Source organism: Myotis myotis, unplaced genomic scaffold, assembly GCF_014108235.1.
Source record: "Myotis myotis isolate mMyoMyo1 unplaced genomic scaffold, mMyoMyo1.p scaffold_m19_p_34, whole genome shotgun sequence".
NCBI classification, from domain to species: domain Eukaryota; kingdom Metazoa; phylum Chordata; class Mammalia; order Chiroptera; family Vespertilionidae; genus Myotis; species Myotis myotis.
In genome coordinates this window covers 63,363-75,723 of record NW_023416340.1, presented here as the reverse complement: position 1 = coordinate 75,723, position 12,361 = coordinate 63,363, and the positions used below count along the sequence as shown (strand labels likewise).

General features: G+C 62.3%; 1 protein-coding gene across 3 annotated transcripts in view; it reads left to right on the top strand.

Annotated features, from left to right (window-relative positions):
* BICRA (BRD4 interacting chromatin remodeling complex associated protein) overlaps positions 1 to 12,361 on the top strand; it is a 78,980-nt gene extending 66,619 nt beyond the window's left edge. For all 3 annotated transcript variants that reach the window (XM_036302898.1, XM_036302896.1, XM_036302897.1), the window contains 9 exons: positions 473 to 649; positions 6,263 to 6,901; positions 7,052 to 7,229; positions 7,428 to 7,537; positions 8,263 to 8,324; positions 9,345 to 9,493; positions 9,610 to 9,704; positions 9,875 to 9,977; positions 10,416 to 12,361. In XM_036302898.1, coding sequence (XP_036158791.1) covers positions 473 to 649; positions 6,263 to 6,901; positions 7,052 to 7,229; positions 7,428 to 7,537; positions 8,263 to 8,324; positions 9,345 to 9,493; positions 9,610 to 9,704; positions 9,875 to 9,977; positions 10,416 to 11,500 — 2,598 coding nt within the window. In that variant the 3' untranslated portion in view covers positions 11,501 to 12,361. The remainder of the gene's footprint in view (positions 1 to 472; positions 650 to 6,262; positions 6,902 to 7,051; positions 7,230 to 7,427; positions 7,538 to 8,262; positions 8,325 to 9,344; positions 9,494 to 9,609; positions 9,705 to 9,874; positions 9,978 to 10,415) is intronic.

The following is a 12,361-nucleotide window of genomic DNA, read 5'->3' as shown; positions in this document are numbered from 1 at the left end:
GACGAGAGAGGGGCCGACATGATGGACAAGGAGAGCGGCCAACTGACAGATGAAGGACAAGGAGAGGGGCCGACTGACAGATGATGGACGAGAGAGGGGCCGACTGACATGATGGACAAGGAGAGGGGCCGGCTGACAGATGATGGACGAGAGAGGGGCCGACTGACAGATGAAGGACAAGGAGAGGGGCCTACTGACAGAGGAAGGACAAGAGAGGGGCCGGCTGACAGAGGAAGGACAAGGAGAGGGGCCGACTGACATGATGGACGAGAGAGTGGCCGACCGACAGATGATGGACGAGAGAGGGGCCGGCTGACAGAGGAAGGAGCTGCCCGGGCTGCGGCCTCTTGGTGCCCTTCGTACCGGGTTCCCACCACCCCCTTCTCTGGGGTGTCAGTGCGGGTGGGGGCGGGGGGTGTGGCTGCAGGTCCGCGGGGCAGCCTGGTGACCCTGTGTGGGCTGCCCGTTTCAGGAGAGGAGCCAGCAGCCCCTCTCCGCGGAGGGCCCCCACCTGTCCGTGCCCGCCTCGGTCATAGTCAGCGCCCCAGCTCCTGCCCGAGACCCAGCCCCGACCACCCCCGTCGCCAAAGGAGCCGGCCTTGGCCCTCAGACTCCCGACGGCCAGGCCTCCCCGGCGCCAGCCCCCCAGGTAGATGAACCCAGCAGCCTCTGTCCTTGCCTGGACCGGCCCTGCCCGTGCCCTCCCCGCTCCCCCCGCTGGCTGCCCTGCCTGCTGCTCTGTCTCGCTGGCTCCTTCGCTTCTAGATACTTCCTCGGGGCTCCACGGACCCGAGACCAGGGCCGCCTGCGGAGCCCACACAGGAGGCAGGAGGTTGATACACGTAGCAGGATATTGCTGACTTCTTAAAGTTATCCTTTTCCCGGCCGGGCTGATAAAACATTCCGATAGCTCCCGTTTCAAAGATACGGACTAGAAGGCCTCCCTGAACTTGGCCTCCTCTGTCCCTGCGTTCCCACACACAGGCAGCAAGATGACACCTGGACCCTCTGCCTTCCGTTTTTATAAATATGGGCGTGTGCTCTGCGTGCCCGTGTGAGCCCTGCTTTTATCATCTAAAACGTTGTCTTGGAGGCGGCTGCTTCGCTCTTGTATGGATTGTCTGTGTGGATGTGCTGCTGTTTATCTCACCGGCAGGCCTTGTGGGCACTGCGGTCACTTCTGGTCTTTACCTGCTGTAAGCAAGGCTGCAAAAATGACTGTGCAGCCATCTCTCTGTAGGACACGTTCTTAGCAAGGACATTGCTGCCGCTAAGAGCATTTGTATTTGTAGCTTTGACAGGTATTGTCTCCGTGGAGTGTAAATTGGTTTCTCCTTCATCTATGCCGGCTTTCCCACACCTCAGCAATATATTCAACCAGGCCAGTCTGCTAGGGGGAAAATTGTATCTTGTGGGTTTTGTGTTTTGTTTTATGTGTTTTTATTGATTTCAGACAGGTTGGGAGAGGGAGCGAGTAACAGAAACATCAATGATGAGAGAGAATCATTGATCGCTGCCTCCTGCAGGACCCCTGTTGGGGATTGAGCCCACAACCCTGGCATGTGCCCTTGACTGGAATCGAACCCAGGACTCTTCAGTCCCCAGGCTGATACTCTACCCACTGAGCCAAACCAGCCAGGGCATATTCTTTACCCAGGCTTTGCACACACCTAGGAAAATAGCGGTGAGGTGAATGTCTAGGAACAGAATTGCTGGGTCGGAGTGTGCGCACTGTCCAGACATTTTACAGAACCTGCTAGCCGGCTGCTCCTCCCCGAGGCGTGTGTCCATGGGGGCTTTTCCTCCAGTAGCTTCATCAACCCCAGGTTTTTGGCTGCCTGCTCCCACCAGGGCGAAACCCCACCCCTCCTCACGGCTCTCCAGTTCTGTGGGAAGCTGTGCATTTGGCATCTACACGTGGGCAGTTGGGATCACTTGGTAAACAGTCCCCTTGTGTGGTGGTTTAAAAAAACGATTATAAAAATAATTTCATGCTTATTGAGAAAACACACAAAAGGACAGAGAAGAAAAATAAATCACTCGTAACCCCACTGGGTGGTTGTGTGTGTGTGTGTGTGTGTGTGTGTGATCCTCACCTGAGGATATGTTCACTGACTTTTAGAGAGAGAGAGAGAGAAACATTGATTAGTTGCCTGCCCTGACCAGGATATTAAACTTGCAACTTTTTTTGGTGCAAGGGATGATGCTTCAACCAACTGAGCCACTGGTAATATTTTTGATACAAAATTTTCTTCCAGTTTGTTCTCATTCATTGGACATGTTTTTATTTATTATTTATTGATTTTTAGAGAGGGGGGGGAGAGAAACATCAGTGTGTTGTTCCACTCATTTATGCATTCATGGGTTGATTCTTGCATGTGCCCTGCCGAGGGATCGAATCCACAATGTTGGTGTATAGGGGACGATGCTCAAACCAACTAAGCTACCTGGCCAGGGTGAAAATACTTTTCATTTTTAAAATTAGGTATTATTTCATATGCTTCGACCATCAGAAATCATTTTGTAAAGTACGGTGTGTGTGTGTGTGTGTGTGTGTGTGTGTGTGTGTGTGTTTTGGGGCGGGTGGGGGGTGGAAATGGGCCTGACCGGTGCTGCTCAGTGGTTGAGCATGGACCTGTGAACCAGGAGGTCAGGATTCGATTCCTGGTCAGGACACATTGGGTTGTGGGCTCGATCCCTAGTGGGGGGCATGTAGGAGGCAGCCCATCAATGATTCTCTCTCATCATTGGTGTTTCTATCTCTCCCTCTCCCTTCCTCTCTGAAATCAATAAAAATATTTTTTTAAAAAAATGAAGTACAGGGGCAAGTGTCCTCCATGCCTACAAGCCTGGCCCACGGTCCCTCCAGGTCACCAGAGCAGCTCATTTTTGTAAATGCTGACAGTTCGTTGAGCACATGTAGCCTGCAGCGCACATGGTTCACATTGATCTCCCATTTCCCTGTCCAGAAGCTAGCACATGACAGTTGGCCCTCCATACCCCAGGTCCTGCATCCACAAATTCAGTCAACTGCAGATAGAAGAATTTCGGGGGGGGAGGGGAGTTTCCAGAAAGTTGATCCTTAAAGGACACAGTATAACAACTGCTTACATAGCATTTACATTGTAGTAGGCATTACAGGTAATCTAGAGATGATTTAAAGGATACGGGAGGATGTGCGTAAGTTATATACAAATACTTAGACATTTGACATTTTACGTGAGGGACTGGAGCATCTGAGGGCTTTGGTGTCCGTGGGGGGGAGGGGGGGCCTGAAACGAATCCCATTTCCCCAGTAAATGCTGTATTGATTCCCATTAGACCATGGCCAGGCGCTGGCGCTCCACACGCAGCTGCAGTGAAAACTTCTTGGCGAGTCATTTCCCACAGACAAGTGTGTGGTCTGGTCACTTCCAGGAGCCTGTGTGCCGGAACAAAGCGGATGTGCGCTTATAATTCGGTGGCTGCTGCCGAATTGCATTCCTCTGGAGTTGTAGCACGTCGTGCCGGTGCGGACGCCCACGGCAGCATGCGGGAGTGTCTGTATGAGATGTGTGGCCTTTTCCCAACGTGATGAGTGGAACTGGTTCCTCAGGGTGCTTTTGCTCTGCGTTTCTCATACGGCAGGTGAACTGGGGCATCTCTTGAAGTACTTAAGCCTTTTGTTTTCTTTCTTGTGCATCTTCGGGTCATACCTTTGCCCCCTTTTTCTCACTGGTTGTTATTCTTAGTGATTTCTAGAGGCTCTTTACATAGGAAAGAGAGGAAGTTTGTGCTATGAATTGCAGACATTTCCCCTGTATATCATTTGGTTTTTTACTTTGTTTGTGGTGGAGTGTGTGTGTGTGTGTGTGTGTGTCTGCATTTTTAATGAGAACAGATTCTTAAAAAATTTAAATTTGTGTATTTTTAGATTTTAGTTTAAAATCATTTCAGATCTATGCAAAGTTGCCAGAATAGTACAAAGAACCCATGAGCATTCTTTGCTCTTTAACCAGATGTATTAGTTATGTATTGCTGTGTAACAAATGATCCCAAAACTTAGCCACTTAAAGCAACCAACATGAACGTATCTCAGACCGTTTCTAAGGAGCAAGAATCTGGAAGTAGCTTCCGGAGGGTTCTGCCTCCCACCGCTCATGAGCTCAGGGTGTGAACCGGGGCTGAAGGCTTGACCAGCCCGGAGGATGGGCCTCCACGGTGGCTCACTCGTGTGGCTGTGGCCTCAGCGCCTCTCTGTGGGGCCTCCCTAAGGGGACTCATAACACGCTGCTCAGGGTCTCCACCAAAGCGAACAGTCCAGCAGGAAGAGGGTGAGACTGTGCCCTGAATGGAAGCCACGGTCTTTTATAACCTAACCTGGGAAGGAGCATGTGGTCACTGGCTGGATTCTCTTGGTCCCGGAGACCAACCCTGGTCCAGTGTCAGAGGAGGCGGGATCTGAGGAGGTGGGGTCGCTGGAGGCCGGCTCAGAAGCTGGCTGCCACACCGGGCACGCCCATTAGTTATAAATACTTTAGCCGCGCTCCCCCCCCCCCCTTTTTTTATACTTTGCTTGCCTCTCTCAGCACTTTTTTCCAAGCCACTTGAGAACCATCTGCAGACATCAGGCTCCTCCGCCCTTTAATATTTTAGCGAGTATTCCAGCCCTTAGAACAAGAACCTTCTCTTCCTCGATTGTGGTCGATAATATTCAAATTCAGCAAGTTTAGCGCGGAGACAGTACTGTTACCTAACCCAGCGGTCGCCAGCCTTTCGGACCTCGCGGACCACCGGTTGGCGACCGCCGCTCTAATCCACTGTCCGTCATGCAGTTTAGCCAGTTGTCCGGCCGTCACGTAATGCGTTCTTCTCATCTCACTTGGCATTGTCGCGCGCTGTGCTGGCCGTGCGTTCAGGGAGGCGTGGGAGGGGTCAGCTCTTCCCGCTCGCTTAGTGCTGCCCCTCTGACCTGCCCTCGGGCGGGCAGCAGGCCCCTGGGGGGGTGTGGAGGGAGCTGTTGGTTTGGGACCTTGTTTTGGATGCTGGTTATCCAGGGCCGGGCTTGGAGGGGGCCGGAAGGTCAGAGCGTTGGCGCCTTAAAGCGGGCCATGACGCTGAGGTCAGGAGTCAGTCACCTTGGGGGCTCGAAGCTTGGAGCTCCGGCTTTGGAGGAGGCAGCGCTGGGTGACCCCGAGCGAGTCCCGCGTCCTCGGCCGGCTCTGAGGTCCCGGGTGGGGTAAGACGGAGTCTCCAGACCAGTCATCTCGCTCCCGGCTTCAGTGTCTCTCCTGTGAATCGGTCCAGCCTGGTCCCAGCTCTCGGGGCCGGGGAAGGCCACACGGGTGGGCGCAGGCGCCAGCCGCACGCTGGGTCGGAGCCGTCACTGGGGCGGACTCGCCAGTGCCAGTGCCGGGTACACGGGTGACACAGCGGCTCCGAGGTCATGGTTCTGGGGGCAGTGACCCCGGGGGGCCAGGTGCTCTGGCTGAGGCGGTGCAGGCAGGGTTGCTGCGTCTGTGTGGCAGACTGTGCCGGCTCTGGTGCAAGTCATACGTGTGCACACCCCACACTCGTGTGCACACACATGCCCGTCCCTGAAGGCTTCCGTGGCCCAGGTGGGCCCGCAGCCCTGACACACAGGCCCGCGGAGGCCCGAGAATGGGGCGCAGGAGTCACAGTCTGCCCCTCAGCGCCCGGGGTCCCCGTCCCCACCCTGGTACGCAGCGAAGGCATCCACACTGGCGTCTGCTTTCCTTGCTTAGCTAGGCAGTCAGGCCGGGCTGGCTGCTGGGACGCTGCCCGAGGGCCTCCTTCCCCCTCGCTGCTTGTGCTCCCTGGCCTGCCCTCCCCGCTGGCAGCTGGCCTGGTGTCCCTGCTGCTTCCTCTGCTGCTGCCCCCACCCTGCAGCGCTGCCTCCTCCCCCCATCCGGGGAACTGGGAAGCGGGGCATATGGGGCTGGGGGAGACCAGAGGGCAGAGGTGTGGAGGGGATGAGGGTGGATAGGTGCAGGGGTGAGGTAGGGGATGAGGTGGGGCACAGGTGCAGGGGTGAGTGGGAGAGGGCAGAGGTGTCAAGGGGATGGGGGGGTGCAGGGGTGAGGTGGGGAGTTGAGAAAGGAGAGGTGGGAAGGATAGCGCTGTCATGGTGGAGGCTCCAGGACAAGGGGCTGCTAAGAAGGGTGGTGTCGGGGGAGTGGCTGGGCTCCCCGGGGTCTGGGGCAGTGGGAGCCAAGGTTGGCTCTGACCCTGCCCCTTGCCTCTGCCTCCCTGTCCTGCCCAGATCCCAGCAGCGGCTCCACTGAAGGGCCCAGGCCCCTCCTCGTCCCCGTCACTACCTCACCAGGCCCCTCTGGGAGACAGCCCCCACTTGCCCTCCCCGCACCCCACCAGGCCCCCTTCCCGCCCTCCCTCCCGACCCCACTCCCGGCCGCCCTCCCAGCCCCAGAGCCTGCCCCGCCCACCCTCAGAGCCCGCTCCGCACCCTTGCCCCCCACCCCAGACCCCCCCCACCCTGCCTGGCATCTTCGTCATCCAGAACCAGCTGGGCGTCCCCCCGCCTGTCAGCACCCCTGCCCCCACTGCCCCAGGCCCACCCCAGCCCCAGCCCCCTCTGCACACCCCGTCCCAGCCCCCCGAGGGGCCGCTGCCGCCAGCCCCCCACCTCCCACCTGCCTCCACCTCCTCCGTGGTGGCCTCCTCCGAGACATCCACCAGACTGCCGGCCCCCACGCCCCCCGACTTCCAGCTCCAGTTCCCCCCCGGCCAGGGGCCCCACAAGTCCCCCACGCCCCCTCCAACCCTCCATCTGGTCCCCGAGCCCTCAGTCGTCCCCCCACCGCCTCCTCGGACCTTCCAGATGGTGACCGCCCCCTTCCCGGCGCTGCCCCAGCCGAAGGCTCTTCTGGAGAGATTTCACCAGGTAACGAGGCAGGAGTGGCCCCGCCGCACGCTCACAAGCCCCGGCCCTGCCCTTTAGTCTGACCGGAGCCCCTCCCCTCCACCCCCAGCCCTGGTGCCTCCCCCCTTCTAGTGTGCGCCCCCCACCCCTCACCCGCTGTCCCCTCCTCAGGTGCCGTCGGGAATCATTCTCCAGAGCAAGGCCGGGGGCCCCGCCGCCCCGCAGACCTCCACCAGCCTGGGGCCCCTGGCCAGCCCCGCCGCCTCGGTGCTGGTCAGCGGGCAGGCCCCACCCGGGCCCCCCGCCGCCCCCAGCCACGCCCCTGCCCCGGCACCCATGGCCACCACAGGTAGGGGGCAGGTTGCCCACGAAGGAGGGGTGGGGGCTGAGCTGGGGGTGTGAACCTGAGGAGCCCCTCACATCCCATGGGCCCGGGGAGGTGGGGAAGGGTGTCCCCCAAGGCCAGAGTGCAGGCTTGGGGGTCACGGGTGAGCAGGGGCCTCAGTGCAGTGCCCCCTGAGCCCTGTTCGCCCCCACCTGCCCCCAGGCCTCCCTCCTCTGCTTCCTGCCGAGAACAAAGCCTTTGCCAGCAACCTCCCGACCCTGAGTGTGGCCAAGGCCCCTGCATCGGGGCCAGGGAAGCCCTCGGGGCTGCAGGTAAGGGGATGGGGTGGAGGGCGGGGCCGAGCATGTCACCAGGGAACCCCGAACCCCGAAGGGCCAGTGGGGCAGGGAGGTGGTGGGTGGGCAGATGAGAGGTTGAGAGGGAGGGAGTGGGACGTGAGAGTGGCAGGTGGCAGCTCAGGACAGGTGGGTGAGAAACTCAAGAGGATCTGGACAGACCTTGCCGGGGGGCGGGGGGACTGAGGCAGGGACCACCTGTTGGAGATGGGGGGACAGGAAGACAGGACAGAGACATCTATAGCAATGAGAGGGGCAGGTGAGGGACCCGGCTGGAGAGACTTGGAGACAAGACCCACCACAGCCGTGCAGAGGCCTGGCATGGCAGGGGGGTGTCTGAGGCCTGAGGCAGAGTGAGGACTCCCGTGGGAAGGTCTGCAGGCCACGGAGACCATGGGAGGGCAGGAGGGGTGGGAGACGCCGGGTGTTCCTGGGTCCAGACAGCAGGCAGGCGGAGGCCACTCATGAGGGGCTACAGGGTCCCTGGTGGGGTGCCAGGGCTCGCGCCTGCGTGTCACCTCTCCTCGCAGTGTCCCCCACCAGGGCCCAGCCCAGGTCTTCCCTGGAGGTGGAGTGTGGGGGGCAGGGCAGGACCCCTGGGGGAGATGGGCCTTGTCTTTGCCCCAGGCTGGGGGGGGGGTCAGGGCGCAGAGGGAGGGCGGGCTTCCCCGTGGACCCCCCACTCGCCTTTCTGCCCACAGTATGACAGCAAGTTGAGTGGCCTGAAGAAGCCACCCCCGCTTCAGCCCAGCAAAGAAGCCTGGTGAGTGGCAGCGCGCCCTGGTGTTCCCCGCCCTGCGCCTTCCAGAGGCCCGAGGGCAGCAGGGGTCGGGCAGCCGGGGTGCGGAGTCCCGCGGCTTCCCGGGCCGGCTCCCTCACAGACCCCCAGCCTCCCCCGCTGGAAAATGGGTGCTGACAGTCAGAGAATAGGCTGAGGGGTGAGGATTCGATGCGACTGTGCTGCGAGCATGTGGCACCGCTGCGCTGCCAGCATTAAGAGGGAGATCACTGGCGTGTCCTGGTCACTGTGCACCCGGGCACCTCGGACAGGGCGGGTGGGCGGTGGAGGGGTGGTGGATGGATGGGTGGAGGGGTGGGTAAGTGGGTGGAGGGGTGGGTAAGTGGGTGGAGGGGTGGGTAGGTGGGTGGAGGGGTGGGTGCTTGCCTGCGCGCTCTCCCTGCCTCCTGCCCTCCTTCCACCAAGTGTCGGTCAGATACTCACTCCTTGCCCGCCCTGTGCTGGGTTCTGGAAACAGGACGGACCCAATCCTGCCCCGTGTGTGGGCACCGCTGGTCTTCAGCACAGGGTGGGGGAGACCATCGCGCGATGGAGACATAACTCATACCCTGCGCTCAGGTGGGAATTCTTGTGAGAGAAGAATAGGATTTTACCGGCTCAGCAACCTCCCTGCGCTCCTGAGGTTGCGGCTGGGCCGCTGGCGGCGTGGGGCCGTGCTGCCCCCTGGTGGCGGGAGCCGGCACAGCGTGGGATGCGGTTCAGGCTCTGCCGCTGACTCCCAGCTCTGCCTCTTCCTTCCTCGCTGTGTTTTGAGTGGAGGCACTTCCCCTTTCGGGCCTCAGTTTTCTCATCTGGGAGATGGAGATAGAGAGAGCACTGCCGCCTTTGGTTGTCACCAGAGACTCAGGAAGACAGATCAGGACAGTCCGCGCCTGAGTCCTAAGTGACCTCTTGCACCTGCTGTTGTCGGCCTGGGGGCCTGCTTTCTCCTGGCCTCACCACCAGCTCTGCGCGTGTGGTCTCCCCCCCCCCCCCCCCCCTCAGTTTCCTGGAGCATTTGCACAAACATCAGGGCGCCGTCCTGCACCCGGACTACAAGACGGCCTTCCCCTCCTTCGAGGACGCCCTGCACCGCCTCCTGCCCTACCACGTCTACCAGGGCGCCCTCCCCTCCCCCAGTGACTACCACCGAGGTGAGGCCTCCCGGGGCTGCCCCCACCGGGCCCTGCTTTGGGGAGTGGGGGCAGGCACGCTGCCCCATCAGCCCGCCCCAACGTCTGGGCCCCCGGGCCTCTGCTCTTCCTCGCAGTGGACGAGGAGTTCGAGACGGTGTCCACGCAGCTGCTGAAACGCACCCAGGCCATGCTCAACAAGTACCGCCTCCTGCTCCTGGAGGAGTCCCGGGTAGGGTGGCCTCGCTTTTCTCCCCAGGACCCTGCCCTTCCCTCGGGGAGGGGGGAGGGAGGGAGGAAGGGAAAGAGGGAAGGAGGGAGGCTGGCCTTTAGGTCGCAGCCCTGACACTAGCATCCCCTCCCTGGGTCCTGGCTCCTTCACTTGCCCATCTCCCCCCTCAGAGGGTGAGCCCTTCAGCGGAGATGGTGATGATCGACCGGATGTTCATTCAGGAGGAGAAGACCACCCTCGCCTTGGACAAGCAGCTGGCCAAGGAGAAGCCTGGTGAGGGGGGTGGCGGGGAGGGCGAGGTGTGGCCCCTCGGTCTCTTGCGCCCTAATTCGACTGGGGATGAGGGCGCGGCCGCACCTTACTTGGCCGCTAGGTGGCGCCGTAGCCCCGCCTTCCCCGGTGGCTGGTCTCCCTGGGAACTGAGTTCCCGGTCACCCCTCGTCCTGGCCTGGAGGGACCGTTCTTCCCGGGGATAGAAAAGCAGGGGCGCACAGCCAGACTGGGGAGGAGGCAAGCAAGGTACCCCGGTTGCAAAATGTAAGGTGGCATCCATCTCGGTCCCGGTGCCTGCCCGCCCGCACAGCGCCGGGCTGTGGGCATTGCTGGGAAGGGCCCGGGGTGGTAGGTGCTCAGTGCACACCGCCCCTCGGCGCGTCCGCACCGGCGCCCGGCCCGCCCTCACCCGGGGTTCCTTGGCCCCTCGTTCTGCAGATGAGTACGTGTCTTCCTCGCGCTCTCTCGGCCTCCCTGTCGCCGCCTCTTCGGAGGGACATCGGGTTCCCAGCCACTGCCCACCGCCGCCCTCAGCGTCTGGGGCGCCCGCCCAGCCCCCCCTGCACCTGCCCACCAAGCTGGTGATCCGGCACGGGGGCGGCTCGCCCTCCGTCACCTGGGCCCGCGCGTCCTCCTCCCTGTCCGCCTCGTCCTCCTCGTCCTCCGCCGCCGCCTCCTCCCTGGACGCGGACGAGGACGGCCCCATGCCCTCGCGCAATCGCCCGCCCATCAAGACCTACGAGGCCCGCAGCCGCATCGGCCTCAAGCTCAAGATCAAGCAGGAGGCGGGGCTCAGCAAGGTCGTGCACAACACGGCCCTGGATCCGGTGCACCAGCCCCCGCCGCCCGCCCCCGCGCCCCTCAAGGCGGCCGAGCCCCCGCCCCGGCCCCCGCCCCCGCCCCCGCCCACGGGCCAGATGAACGGCACCGTGGACCACCCGCCGCCGGCCACGGACCACAAGCCGCCGGCCCCGGCCCCGCACTGCCCGCGCCTGCCCCTGCGGAAGACGTACCGCGAGAACGTGGAGGCCCTGGGCGGCGAGGGCCCCGGGGCGGGCCGGGCGCGGGGCGGCAGCCCGGCGGCCACCAAGGTGGACGAGGCCACCAGCGGCCTGATCCGCGAGCTGGCGGCCGTGGAGGACGAGCTGTACCAGCGGATGCTGAAGGCGGCCCCGCCCGAGGCCGCGGGGGGCGCCGGGCAGGGCGGCGGCGGCCGGGAGCCCGGGTGGGAGGCGCCCCCGCTGCCCCCCACGAAGCGGCGCAAGTCGGAGTCCCCCGACGTGGACCAGGCCAGCTTCTCCAGCGACAGCCCGCAGGACGACACGCTCACCGAGCACCTGCAGAGCGCCATCGACAGCATCCTGAACCTGCAGCAGGCCCCGGGCCGGCCGCCCGCGCCCCCGTACCCCCACGCCCCGCCGGCCGCCGGCCCGCCCGCCGCCCGGTCCCCCCTGCACAGGCCGGAGGCCTACCCGCCCTCCAGTCACAACGGCGGCCTCGGCGCCAGGACGTTGAACAGATAACAGCGGGCCGGTCTCCCCTCCCCTCCCCTCCCCTCGCCCCCGGGATGCCCGCCCGCCCGCCCGGCCGCTGGGAACCCCACCTCCGCCTCCCGGGGCCACGAGCCGGGGGTCCCCCGAGTTTTTCTTGCCTAAGTTATTTGAGTCACAAAAGCCTCTCTTCCCGCCGCCCGTCGGCTGGGTCGTTGGGTGGGGTGTGGGTTTCGGGGAGGGGGCGGTACATGTAAACTGTCCCCCGAAGAGGGGTCACCTGGTGTTCCACTTCCCGCCTCGCCCGCCCCCGCCGCACTCCACCCCTGCGTCCCGGGACATGCGTGTGTCTGCCAGGGATGGGGCGCTCTGCTCCCACTGCGCACGCGTGTCCGGACCGGGCTTGTCTGTGGCTTCCCCGTCCGAGCCCGGAGGGCGCTCAGCGGGGAGGGAGGGTCCCGGGGGCCGCGCTCAGCCTCGCAACACCGCCCCCAACCGGCCGTCCGAGGGAACGCAGGGCCGGGGCGCCGTGAGCCCGCTTTGCAGGATCCGCCGTGGGGCGCCGGCCACAACCCTGTGTGCGCGTCCGGCTCCTTGTCCGTGTCCCCGTGTGCGCCCGAGTGAGCAGGAGAGAGGCTTCTAGTCCTCCCGCCCCTCGACCGAAATCCGAGCACCCCCAAACAGGAAGCCGGGCTCCCCCCCCCCCAAACAGTCTTCCCTCTGTTCTTCCTGCCGCCAGCCACCCGCGCCAGATTTTGAAATCTCGGAGACAAAACTAGTACTGTAAGATAAATTTTTGTACTGTATTTATTGTGTATAACGATTTTTTTAATGGAGAATTCTGTACATTTAGAACTCTTGTAAATTAAAAACCAATCTTTTTTTTTAAAACTA